Source organism: Caloenas nicobarica, chromosome Z (genome assembly GCF_036013445.1).
Source record: "Caloenas nicobarica isolate bCalNic1 chromosome Z, bCalNic1.hap1, whole genome shotgun sequence".
NCBI classification, from domain to species: domain Eukaryota; kingdom Metazoa; phylum Chordata; class Aves; order Columbiformes; family Columbidae; genus Caloenas; species Caloenas nicobarica.
In genome coordinates this window covers 42207201-42220929 of record NC_088284.1, presented here as the reverse complement: position 1 = coordinate 42220929, position 13729 = coordinate 42207201, and the positions used below count along the sequence as shown (strand labels likewise).

General features: G+C 41.2%; 1 protein-coding gene across 2 annotated transcripts in view; it reads left to right on the top strand.

The window, feature by feature from the left end:
- LNPEP (leucyl and cystinyl aminopeptidase) overlaps positions 1 to 5288 on the top strand; it is a 53562-nt gene extending 48274 nt beyond the window's left edge. For both annotated transcript variants that reach the window (XM_065655832.1, XM_065655833.1), the window contains 3 exons: positions 887 to 1027; positions 2016 to 2097; positions 3045 to 5288. In XM_065655832.1, coding sequence (XP_065511904.1) covers positions 887 to 1027; positions 2016 to 2097; positions 3045 to 3176 — 355 coding nt within the window. In that variant the 3' untranslated portion in view covers positions 3177 to 5288. The remainder of the gene's footprint in view (positions 1 to 886; positions 1028 to 2015; positions 2098 to 3044) is intronic.
- Positions 5289 to 13729: the final 8441 nt, after the last annotated feature.

Here is a 13729-nt window from a genome sequence, read left to right as displayed (position 1 = left end):
CACCAAAAAAAAGGTCATGGTCACTGTTCGGTGGTCTGCTGCCAGTCTGATCCACTACAGCTTTCTGAATCCTGGTGAAACCATTCCATCTGAGAAGGATGCTCAGCAAATTGATGAGATGCACTGAAAACTGCAATGCCTGCAGCCAGCATTTGTCAACAGAAACGGCCCAGTTCTTCTCCACAACAAAGCCTGACTGCGCATCGCACAACTGATGCTTCAAAAGTTGAACGAATTGGGCTATGAAGTTTTGCCTCACCCACCATATTCACCTGATCTCTCACCAACAAACCACCACTTTCTCAAGCATCTCAACGACTTTTTGCAGGGAAAACACTTCCACAACCATCAAGATGCAGAAAATGCTTTCCTAGAGTTTGTTGAATCCCGAAGCACAGATTTTTATGCTACAGGAATAAACAAACTTATTTCTCATTGGCATAAATGTGTTGATTGTAATGGTTCCTATTTTGATTAATAAAGGTGTGTTTGAGCCTAGTTATAATGATTTAAAATTCATGGTCTGAACTGCAATTACTTTTGCACCAACCTAATACATGATTCTTACTACAGCTTTCCTCTCTTAAATTTTCAATATATTATGGTTTCTTTTACAAGTTGATGGAATTTACTTCATCTTTTCCAACCACAATGGTAATTTAGGTACTTGGTTTAGAGCTAAGGTCACTCTGATACTTGGAAATTAAAGCTAAATAAGTACAGTGTTATAAAATGGAGTGTTGATGTGTTCCAGATGCCAGGCCTTGCTTGTTGTTTGACCTGTTACATAATATTTTCCATATAATTCAGGAGTATCAGGAGAATCATATGAAGATATGAATTGATGTTTTTTCTTGTGTCCCTTTTGACATGCTTTATCTTTTAGGTTAATGCAGAACAGCCTTGAAGGAGAAGTCATCAAGACACAGGAGCTTTCACATATCATAGCAACTGTTAGCCAGAGTTTGCCTGGATATTTGCTGGCCTGGGACTTTGTCAAAGAGAACTGGGAAAAGCTTACACGAAAGTAAGGCTTTTGATGTAGCTGAGCCTTCACTGTCAGAGTGGCAAAAGCACATGTTTGTTTCTTTCAAGCTGAAGATAATAAATAGTTGGATTCATATAAGATTCATATTAAAATTGGTAATCCTGTTTTAAAATCCGATTTTACAAAAATAACTTGGAACATAAATTCTAAAGTCTCACCAATAATTACTGGAACTTTGGAGCCTCGTGGAGCTTCACAGTAATTTTAAAAATTCTTGATTTGAATTTCTGTTAAAAGGATGCTGTCTCTAAGATAGTTGCTGCAGAAGCAGCGTACTTATGTGGATCAAATGCATTCAAAAGCAGACCTAGGGAATTTATTCAGCATTTTTCTTCTGCCTTTTTACAGCAATCCCCAAATCAAATAACCAGAAAATCCTACTTGCTTTACAAATATGTGTTCTATTTAACTGGCCTTGAAGGGTACCCAGCAGGAGAGCTGGCCTGCAGGTCTTCAAAAAGCTAATAGTACATGGAAAACTATTTCTAAATTCTAGTTTTGATTTGGTACAGTTTCGCATTACTAAAAATGCTTCTCCTGGATTAAAATTTTGGCTCAACCAAGCTCTTAATAACCAATATTATGGTATTACTCTGTTTTAAATGACATCTGGTTGCAAATTCAATTTCTGTAGAGTGTTGGAATACATACCACAAATACAGGTCTTGGTATTCAGCATGTAGTATCCTTAGTTCTTTGCTGTTTGAGCTGTGATAGAAATTTGAAAATTTTCTATGTCTTTTTCTCTGAAGTTCGAGTTTTAGAGGGATTAGGGAACTAGAGGCTTGAACTTCTAAGATACCTTTTATCTCTTTTGAAAAATGAGGTACGTAAAACTTGAATTTAAGTGCTTTTAGTGATTTCCAACTATTAAAACAAAAAAATAGAAATAAAAATGTGTACATATAGTGAACCTGCATCTTAAAGTGGCTCCTAGTTAAAAGTAACTTCTTTATTTGTATTGCAGGTTTCACCTAGGCTCATATACTATCCAGAATATCGTTAGTGTGTCAACTTCTCAGTTTGCAACAAAGGCACATCTACTTGAGGTTGGTGGCTTAATGTACCAGAAGGGCATATTTTCTAGTGCCAGTGCTGTTTTAATTTAATTGAAGGATGAGGAAAACATGTTATTTCTGTCCTTGCAGCCCTTTTGCAAAGATATATATCTGTCGCTTTCCCTATTTCACACATGGCAAATATGTACGTGAACATTTTGCAGATCACCTACTGAGTCTGTGGCAGAGTTGCCTGTAGAGTTGAACTCAGTTATCTGTTTATACTGTTTTGTTTTCCTCTTCACTGGAACTGTCTCCCAAAATAATTTGGTCTAGATAGAATTTTGGTCTATATTTTGTAAACAAGCTATGACTTCTGCATCTCTGGAATGTGACGGAGTGTGACAAACATTGCTGTATTTTATTTTTGCTGTCAACAGTCCCTAGGAATTATTGCATATCTTGAGTATCAGTAGAGAGGCAGTTAATAGCCACTAGAAGTCACTGTTGTCTTCCCTAACAAGGCCTTGAAATTAATGTGTCAAGAATGGTTTAGTCTAATGTTTTCTTTTAGATAATTTAGTAGAGATAGTTGTTTATGGTTTGATCTGTACTTTAAGTGTTAGCATTGACAATCACAATGATGACTGGGCATGGGGGTCATTCCAAAGAGCTGAAGAGGGTTGCATGCGACAATCAGTTCTTTGTCACAGAATGAGACTGTGTTTCCAGAACTTTGAGTGCTCTGCGATTGCTATGTGATGAATACAATAAGTAACTAAATTAGTTTGTATTGTAACTAAATTAGTTATTGCTGCAGTTCCCATGAAAAATGCTTTCCTTGCATTTTGGGAAGTTTGCCTGCTGCCTAGATACAAATCATTCTAGGGAATGGATTTCCTGCAACATATGTGTAGCTTTTGCTTTTGAACCTGTTTGTGTGGCCAGTGTCGATTTTAACTGAAATTTTCTTTTTCTTTCTTTTTCTTGCTGTGCAGGTGGAGTCATTTTTTAAGTCGAAATCAGAGGAGAATTCTCAACTGCACTGTGTAAGAGAGGCAATTGACACAATTCAGTTCAATATTCTTTGGATGGAGAGGAACTTAGTAAAGCTACAAGAACTGCTGTAGTGTGCAAAATGCTGTGGTGTGTCAGCCATTTAGGAGCTCTGTGGGCTGTTGCTGTGTTTCTTTTGCAAAAGCCAGGGTGGTACCAGGCATAACTACAACATTGCACTATTAAGGAGTTTACATAGCTCAGGGCATGTCTCAGATAAATTTTTATTTTCCTTGGAGCATTTATGAGCAAGATACAAGTATTTATTCTGAAACTGTTTTCATCTATAGACTGAACATCTAAAGAAATTATTAAATATAATTTTGTAAATGAAACATATGCCCTTTCATTTGGAGTTGTGTTGTAGTTTCTTAGCAGTGGGTTAATATTGACAGGGTCAGAAAGAAGGAGTAAGTCACCATGAACTGTTACTTCTTTGCAGACTGCTCATTGAGCAGGAGAATTTTTAATGCAAAACTGTAGGTGGTTTCCACATTTTTAGATACAGAAGCTGTTGTGAAACAAAATCATATTTCAGATATGTAAGTAGTAGTGGATCTTACAAAGTATAACAGTTAGAGGTGAAATAAATAAGGTTCCAATTTGACTTAAGTTGGGATTTTTATTTTCACAGTATTCTTTAGGAATTGCACCAAAAAAAAAAAAAAAAAAAAAAGAGATATCTCATGCTAATAGTATACACTTCAATGTATAAAGTTGCTGAGTAGTAGTATGGAAAAGAAAAAACAGCAAAACGGAGTGTTTTGGGGATTTTCAGAAACACTGATGTGACCTTGGAACTTTTATTCTTTATTTATTAGACATTTTTGAGAATCTCATAATTAATCATTGAACTTTAACTGATTTTGCTGTATTGATCTCTGGCCAACTACACAAAATTGCATTTTTCTAGATTGGTTCATCTGTTACTGACTACTGATTTGTGCCCTTTTGACTACTGATTTTTAATTTCACCACTTGTTGCAGAGGGTCTGCAATTAATAGATATGTCAGCCACTTCATTTGGGTAAACTTCTGTTTTTCCTTGCCTGATAACTCACATAGCACAGTATAATTTTTGAACATCGCTCACTCTTTATAAAATTAGCTTTAGCAAAGCTTTTCATTTATATTTTAATGGTTTGTTCTTTTACTGTTGTGAAAAACCTTGTGAGACAAATCTTCAAAGTCTTTTAAAGAAAAGGATCTAAAACCCTAACATGCTACATTAGAAGGGCAAAATACATACTGCATCTCTTTCAAAACCAGTGAAAAGGGCCATTTTTGAGGTATAGCATGCATATACCACACATGCAAGAGTCAACATACCTTTTTATCTGGAGATCTGTTCTATTCATTTCACAACTGGTGCACCTTTTGTGGATTCATGCAAACAGATCCAGACCTGTTGTTGTCTTATCATCATCCAATTATGTGATCAGTTATAAACTACAATAAAAGCACTAACAATTAAAAGCTGTACTATTTTAATTAAGCTAATTTAATTTCGACTACAGTAAATTCTGAATAAGATAATAGTTTGAATTAGAGTTAAATTAATAAACTTAAAAATTTGTCACACGGTAATTCAAACTGAATGCTTTAATTTATGAAACTGCAGCACTGGCTGTTTATTTGGTTAGCAAAAATTGTGAGCTGTGATTGCTTAAGCCATGCCATCCTTTTCCCATCTTTTCAGAATATCTGTCAAAAATGGAAAAAAAGTTCCTCATTTTCCAGCTCACATTATAATTGCAGATGTCATTTTTAACCTTGAAATTATCAGAAAGAATGTTAGGCCATAAGAGTGTACAAACACTTGTTTGCCCAAAAGGCCCAGAAATGAATAATTTTTACATGCACGGAAGAAGGAACTGGCAGTATGAGCACTGAAAATATCATCATACTTTCTCATAAGTTATGGAATTAGAATTTTAATTATGCTTTGGGGATTTTTGTACTCCCATGTGTTATGGCTTCATTTCCTTCTTTATTTAAAATCTTTGGAATCTCACAGAAATATTAGTTCTGTCATTGCATATTTGTGTGTGTATATATATCTACATATCATGTCTATTTCTTTCTAGGCACTTCTTATTAAATGAGAAGTCAGTAGTAAACTTTTGCTTTTCTGTCCCTTCTGTCCCCTCACATGTGTCTTACCTCATCCCTGACTGCAGTATTGAAGCATATAAAATTTAAAATGGAAACTGTGGAAGGAGATCCCATCTTCCTCGTGATTCATGCTGTGGAACTTTAAAAATTTAGTATTTTATTCAAATACTTTAATGATGATTATGAGGAAATGGCATGCAGCTGAGTTTTAGACAGCAAATTATACCAAGAAGATCTGGAAAGTTGGAGAGGTTGTGGGGGGATTATTGAATATTTTTTTATTTTATTATTTGTTGGTTATGCATACTTCTGGTATGTCCATTGTAGAGGTTTTAAAATTATTTTTCTGTCATGGAGGCTCTGACCCTATTAAAAATTGTGCTGGAGTCCTCCTTCTGTGGGAAATGCTTAAATATACTCCTCTCTTTTTGAGTATATTTGGAACTGATGAAGATTGGAATGACTAATGCCTGGTGCAGGACAGAGCACCGTTGCTGAGGTAGTCTTTGGCAAGGATACATGGAGCCTCTGGACCAGGCTCGATAGTGTACTTTTGCCATTCATTCCAAGTTTGGCTTACTGCAGCCTCCAACAGGAACAGTTCTTGGGATCCTGTGTCACTGTAGAAATACAGATGGATTCTGCCCCTTTGTGACCTGATGGTATTAGAGTCACCACTGATAGTATTAGAGGCACCACAATCCACTAGAACTTCATACTTACGTGGGGCTGATGTACCAGGACATTGAACCTACACGGTTCAGCAAATCCTGTTGTTCCTTTCCTCCACCTGGCCAAAGGCAGAACCCCTCTGTTCCTCATCAGAGTATACATTACTTGATTTTTTTGTAACTGCAAACTAGGAGTCCCTTCAGTCAAGGTCAAATGTATGATCCACTCTTCTACTCTGCCTGAAAGACACTGGAGAAGAAATTTTTCCATTTGGCTGTTGTGGTTTTCTTTCAGTTCCTGTTCCTGAGCTTGTAGTTTCCTGGTAAGTTCACCATCCCACTTCCTCATGTCATCCCCCCTGGTAACACATAAAGAGACACAGGTTTCCAAGTGGAGTGTGCCACCAATACTTTGAGCAGAAAATGGCTGACAATAGCTGAAGCCTTGATTGGAGTGCATGAGTAAGACCTCCTTGGCTTCCTCAGACTTTTTTTGGGTCAGTCTGCCCATGGCCAAGCCACAGGCCCACATGGAGGAAGTGAGATTATCTTCATACCCTCAGGGCTGTCTGGCCAGTTCATCTATAGTTGGTGCCTCTGTGTCTGTCCAGCTCATCATTGCCAGGGTATGGGGATATGATGCCGGCGCATTTCGTGTGACCTTTTGCCACATGGACAGCATGGACTGGATTTCATCAGGGTTTTTGGATACCTGGTCATCATCTGGGTTGTTACACTTCACCTCCACCATGGCTAACTCCCTCAGATAGTGGATACCTCCCTCAGTGATGGTCCATTTGCTCTGGGAATTTGCAAGGTCTTCCTTGAAGCGATACTTGTCCTTCACAGGAGTCTCTACCAAAGACTGAGGATCCCTGCCTGCTTTCCAATACCTTTGTCAATAGCCTTACCCCTAGCAAGGGATCCCAGCTGCTGGGCTCCCTTAACCTCTAATTCCTGACTATTGGACCCAGTATTCCAGCATTGGAGTGACCAGATGAGAATTTGCTCACCTGGTTGATGGCTGAAATATTTTAGCCTAGCTCACAGCTTATTTAGGGCTAGGGATTGGGTAGTTTCTGTCTCAGGCTTTTCTCCTGTTCTTGTGGCTGCCTCCTCTGATTCTCTCTCTTAGGAGAAGCTTCTTCCTTACTGAATGAGTTGACTTCAGCTTCCATTATTTCAATTATAGGGAGGACTGATCTAGTTGAGGGCTGTGTCTCTGGTTTAGCTGTAGTGTCTGTGGGCATGGTTTCAAATCCAGAAAATCTCTCTTCTCCTTGAGGGTGCTGAACAGTATTGAGCAAGAGTTTGGTAGGTGCAGGCCAGGCCCCAGCACTGCGCAGTAAGTTATGCGTCTCCAGAATAGCCAGGGCATCTTCCTCTCCACCTCCCAGCCATTCTAGTAATTCATCAGAATCCCACACTGTTTCAGGAGTGAAGTTCCAGACCTTTGGAGGTGAGAATCTTTCTAGATATCTCCCCATATTCTCCCATGCCACGCATAACCACACTGCAGCAGGGCATGGGTCATATTTCTTAATAGCTTGTTAAACTTAGAAAAAGGTGAAACAATATTCCTAAGAAATACCAATAGGAGTATTTTGATTACCCAAGGACGTTCAAGATACTGAAGAGTAACAAGAGAGAAAACATCACAGAAGCAGGTGGTGAAGGTGCCATTCTGTATTTCCTCCACAAAAAAATTCTCAGAGGAAGAAGTGTAATAGTTAATTGACTCCATGAGCTGATACCTGAAGTACAGTAATAGCTTCAGTAGAGAGATTGTCATGGTTTAACCTGAGCTAGCAATACAACCACTATAGCTGCTCACTCACCCCCTCCCTACTCCCAAAAAAGCGAGAGAATAGAAAGGGAAGGAGAAACTTGGATTTAGATAAACACAGTTTAATAAAATTACTAATACACTACTAGTAAATATATATATATATATATAATAGAAATAGAATATAAAATAAAAGATACTCAATGCAATTCCTCACAAGTTCCTTCCATACCAAGCAGCCAGTCCTGGGAAGCAGTACCTGGTCCCAACAGCTGACCCTGTTACAGAGAAAAAAAGGAAAAAGGCAGAAAGTCCCAGAGACCTCTGCAAAATGGCAGGATGGCAAAAGGCTGAATTAAACATCCCAAATAGAACTCCCGCAACTCTGATAAAAAGAGCAAAGAAGGTGAAGAAGCAAGAGAGAGTGCGGAAGATCCCGACTCTCCTTAAATATGAAGCATGATGCTAATGGCATGGAATGCTCTTATTGATCAGTCAGGATGTCAGTCAAGCTCTGCCCCATCCATGCCCCCCTTCCTCGATGCCTCACACCTGTGGGCAGAGCGCTCAGAACATCCTTGGCTCTCAGACCAGAGCAATTAAAAACATTAACTCTGTGCTGGGCTGTTATCTCTTGTTCTCAAACTAAGTCCAAATAATGACCGTGCTAGCTATGGTAAAGAAAGGTTTCTGACTGTATGAAGGAAATTAACTCATTTTCAGTCAAACCAGCACAGACACCAAGTACCAGATTAAGGTCAAAGCCAGTGTTTTAATAAATAATCTCCCAGGCAAAACATCACTGAATGCTACAGAGTACAGTGAACTGCAAAAGCCAAAAACAGGTTTTAACATGTATGGCAAACAAAATATAAAAGGAGCATGGCACAGATCTGATATTGAGAACAGATGAATAAAGATTTTGACTAGCAATTGTTAACAGATATAAATCTCTTCTAATACACTCTGGGAAAATCTGTTACATGTCAAACCCTTCAAGACCCAAACTGAACTCCAAAAAGAACTGTTGTGGTTTAATCCTGGCTGGCAACTAAGTACCACACAGCCCCTTGCTACACCTCCCCAGTGGGAGGGGAGGAGAATAGGAAGGGTATAAGTAAGGAATAAACTCGTGGGTTGAGTTAGAAACAGTTTAATAACTAAAAAGAAATAATTCAAACAAACAAAAATGTGAGAGGTAGGAAATAAAACCTAAGAAAGAAAAGTGATGCAAATGAAACAATTGCTCACCACCAACAGACCAATGCCTAGCCAGTCCCCAGGAAATGGCCGATCCCTGCTGACCTCCCCCACCGAGTTTTATTGCTGAGTGTGACATCATATGATACGGAATATCCCTTTGGCCAGTTGAGATCAGATGCCCCAACCATGTCCCCGCCCAACATTTTTTTTCCACGTCCAACGTACTCAATGGTGGGGCAGTGTGAAGAGTAGAAAATACCTTGGTGCTATGTAAGTACTACTCAGCAGTAACTAAAATATCAGAGTATCAACACTGCTTTCAGCACAAATCCAAAATACAGCCCCATACAAGCTACTATGAAGAATTTTTGCTCCATACTAGCCAAAACCAGTGCATCAGGAATGAAAGCTCTTGGTGGCCCACATCTTCCCTTGGCAGCCCCTTCACAGCCCCACCAACACTGGCATGCTGTGCTTGGCCTGCCACCTCTCCCTCACCTACAAACTCAGCCTCACAAAAACCCAGCTACAAAACTGACACCCAACACGTAGAATTCCCACACGGAAGTGTCTGGAAGTAAAAGTCTTCGGCAACTCTCACCTTCCTCTGGCAGCATCTTCTCAGCCCTACCAGCACTGGAGCTCTGTGTTTGCTCTACCAGCTAACAGCCCTACCCAATCATCCTAAGCACACTAGCTCTAAAACAACACCTAGGGCTCCCACACAGATGTGGCTAAGACTGAAAGGTGTTACTAGGCCTCATATTCCCTTGGCAGCCGCATCACAGCTCCACCCACAATACAGCACTGCTCCTTCTATGCCACCCCTCACCTACTCCATCACCCTAACCAGTGCCCTGGTTCAAATGGCTCTCACACTGAAGCGGCCAGGAGTCAAAACTGTGATCTCAATTTCTGTGGTAGCTCTTTCACACCCCAGCACTACTGCTGCTCTGAGCTTGCCTTACTACTTCTCCTACAGCTGCACTACAGCAGAGACAAGGTCCAAAAGATAAAGTGTCCAGCAACAGCTTCAATAAAAAATGGGCAAGGAATAAAACTTGTTGCTGGCCCTCACACTGCCTTTTCAGACCCCTAAGAGCCAAAAAAATATTGGGCTCTCTATGACCTCACTGTTACACTCAGCTACCTGCTCATCCCTTACCAGAAGAGGGTAGCTCCAACAGAGAGAGCTGCTAGCTAGTACTCCCCCTGAGATCTGGCCAGGACTGGAAGCTTTAATGACCATAAATCTTTGCCTGGCAGCCCCTTAAGAGCCCCCTCAGAGGCTCTGCATTCCATTTCTCCACCCTCAACCCTCAACTTCACCAGAGCAGCTTTCACTTGGAAGAGAATTGGAATTCTTCCACTCAGCAGGATTTGAATAATTCCACCAGGAATTAACGCTGTTTGGCACTTTCAAATTTCCTTGGCAGCCCCATGACTGCTCCATAATACTGCCGCTCTGAGCTTCTTCTACTGCCTTAAGGACTTCCCACTCTAACCATTGACCAGGTCAAAAAAATCTTGCTTCTGTGGATGTGCCTCTCTTCACTTAATAATCCCCATTGCCTGGCTAAGGTATGCTGTCTGTCATTCTATTGTCCATTTCTTTCTGTCCTTGGTCATTCCCACTGTACTGGCTCCAAATTCTTACTGACACATGCTTTTCGTCTTTTATGTTTATGGTATCTCCAGTTTCCTGGTATTTTCTCACCTAATCTGCCTGCATGTAATTAATCCTTTCATATGTTACACTCTCTTTCACCACTCAAATCCCAGATAATGGAGTCCCCCCTCATGGGAGACTTTAATTACACTGATGTCTGCTTGAAGGACAACACAGCAGGGCTCAAGCAGTCTAGGAGATTTCTTGAGTAAGAAAACCAGCTCCCCCAAAAAAGAATGTTGTCAAACTTGTAAAAGCAAATGGAGTTGTCTTGAGCTAGGACTACCCACCCTGCCATGAGAGGCTGGAAAACTCTCTGATGTACAGGAGAGAAGGGAGTACTACCCCACAGCTGGGCACAATAAACCAAGTAGAACTTGTTGGTGTAAGGCAAATGTTCACCAGCCAAAATGAAGGGGTTTGTGTTACAAGAGGACAACTAGATATATACTAGATTTGCATGTTCCAGAGTCCAGCTTGATTGGATATTTTCTTCAGGAACACTAGAACTGCTTATGGATGCCCCCTTAAGGCCTGTTTCCCAATTCAGCTACCTTGAAATGGAAATTCAGGCAGCAACAGAGCCCTGAAGCAATGGATATGGGTTTCTGCTGTGACTGTTCTTTGAACATGGGAAAGCAGTGCTGAAGATTAAGCTGTGAGGCTACAACGAGCCATCCAGGCTTGCTCTGATAGTGTATTGAACTAGAGTACTAAAGTGATTATTGAATTTGTTCTTGGTTGTCTAGGCAAGTGGAATATCTTGCTGTTCTCAGACAAGCTACATAACAAACACAGATCAGGGAAGTGCAAAAAAAGTAAACATCTCTTGGAGTTACAAGAGCTGAATGCTGGGCTCCTAGCCTTCTCCATCCTCCAGGTCCTTGCCCCTTCCTTTCTCCCTGGGGCTGCCTTCTACAGCCTTTCTGCAGATTAGCTGTCTCAAATCTGAAGTTTTCTGTCTCCCCAGTTAGTAGGCAGCCTGACATGCCTCCTCCTTGAGACCAGCAGCTGGCCTGGGTACTCTGTGTCATGAATACTGCAATCTTGCAGCCCATGTTCCTGGGTCAGCAGCTGTGGCCATGATAGTATCTGGGGGACACTGCAACTCCAGACATGCTTCACAGCAGCCCAGAAATACTACACAAGGCCCAGTTCCCCTCAGCACACACACACAATTGTTAGGGAAAAGAAATTTCACACCTATAGATTGTCTCCACTAAACATGTACAAATTGAGATTTTCCAATACCAGAAGTGTGGCTAAGATTTTCTAGCTCTCTGCAGAATTTGCATCCTTTACACAGAAGGCCACTTCTGCTGGTAAACACCAAGCCCTTGTCAAAAATAATGGATTACAGCTTTTTCAGAGAAAGACAGATCCATAATCTGTTAATTCAGACAAAAATTGTTTTTTACCTAGTGCTGGTTGGAAGTTCCAGTGCAGAATATTATTAGTTCAAATACACAGATAGTAAGAACAAAAGTCTCCATAGCTAATGCCACTGCCTGTTCGTGTTTCTGTTCTATATATCACAATTTTTCGCTCCTGCTAGCTGCAACCAGGGAGGTAGAAACTTTTGAAACTCCTGTTGGTGCCTGCTGCTGGGGAAAGCCTTCTTTGAAGGCATTCCCTACAGACCATGCCTTTGGGTCAGAGTTATGAGAGGCCTATTAGTTGCAATGTGAAGAAAAGTTGTATGTGATGTTGAGTGGTGGTAAGCTATTTGCTCTGTGCCGTGGTTTAGCCCTAGCCCCAACCTCTGCCCCCCCCACCCCTCAGCCAGCAACTACCCTGTTTTCCCCAAAATAAGACCTAGAATGATTTTTCAGGATTTTTGAGGATGCTTGAAACATAAGACCTACTCCAAAAATAAGCCTTAGTTACAGTTAATTTAAAAAGTCAATTTAAATAGTGTCCAGGCAGCTATACATGTAAAAAAGTAAAATTATTCGGCAATGGAAGGCAGCAGGACAGAGAGACCCTTCACACTCAAGATTCAGGAATGGGCAGAAACATTACTTCCTTGCTTTTATGCTGAGGAAGATAAAAGCGTTATGCAAGGTAAATTGGCACAGGATGAAGTTTTTAATGTGTCTGAATCTCTTGACAGCTTTTCTGCTGAAGTGCTTTCATCTTTATTTTAGAACAGAAAAGCAGGTATGTACACACCATCTGCACATTTTTAACACACTGTATGTGTCAGCCTACAGAATAAATGCACATCCTCTGTACACTCAAAAAGTTTTCTACTGCTACATAATGACCACTGCTACTACCAGGTGGTGTACAGCCGTACAACTTCAAGTAATTTTCTTTATAAGACTTGGTACCACTAATCTGTTTGGTTTATTCTGCACACTTCATACGAGCGACTATCACCTGTCTACAAAAGCGTGGTGCGAGAAATGGGGAGAGGAGGAGGGATCTTGCGGTCAGGAGACCAGGATGTAAGAGGATTGTATCTGATGTGCCGGGAGACCCCGGGGGGACCCGCTTGTGGAGTCACCGGCATCTCCAGGTGGACTCTCCCTTTATTCAAATGAAGTGACGTCTTTTACTCTTCTGTCTCCCTTATGGACACTGACCTCTAGTGCAAAAAATTTTCCGTACACACTTAAATTAGTAAACTTAAAAAAAAAAATAAATAAAATCACAAACAAAAAAACCCACCTGGCTCTTGTTTATTCGATTCCATAGTTTTAACCTAATTCTTTCACCCTACTATCACGTAAGGAAAAAAAAAATATTCCGAGAAGGGGCTGCACGGAACCGGCACGAGCGCAGCACAGCGCCTCTGCTCCGAGCCCACCGCTCCGCAGCCTCCCGGGGCGCCGGGCAGGCGCAGCTACAAAGCGCAGCACCTCACGGCGCCTCCCCCGCTGGGACCCGTGACCCGGCCCCGGCGCTGCCAGCCCGCAGTGCCTGGCGCGCCTCCGGAAGGGTTTCTTCTAGGGTGCCGGTCGTGGCAGATGCGTACACGCCACCCAACTAACTCATTCACAGGAGGGAGAGAGGTCGAGCTATTCCCGGACTGTAGGCTTGTTCTGTTTCTGTTTTCCGTCGATATGACTCAGTGACAAATGAAGCGCACGTGGATCCGTCCGAGGACATGAGCACATACGCAGCTGCCAGGACCCAAGCGTGCAGCAGCCTCGTTCCGGGAGGTGCTTGCCGCGGCAG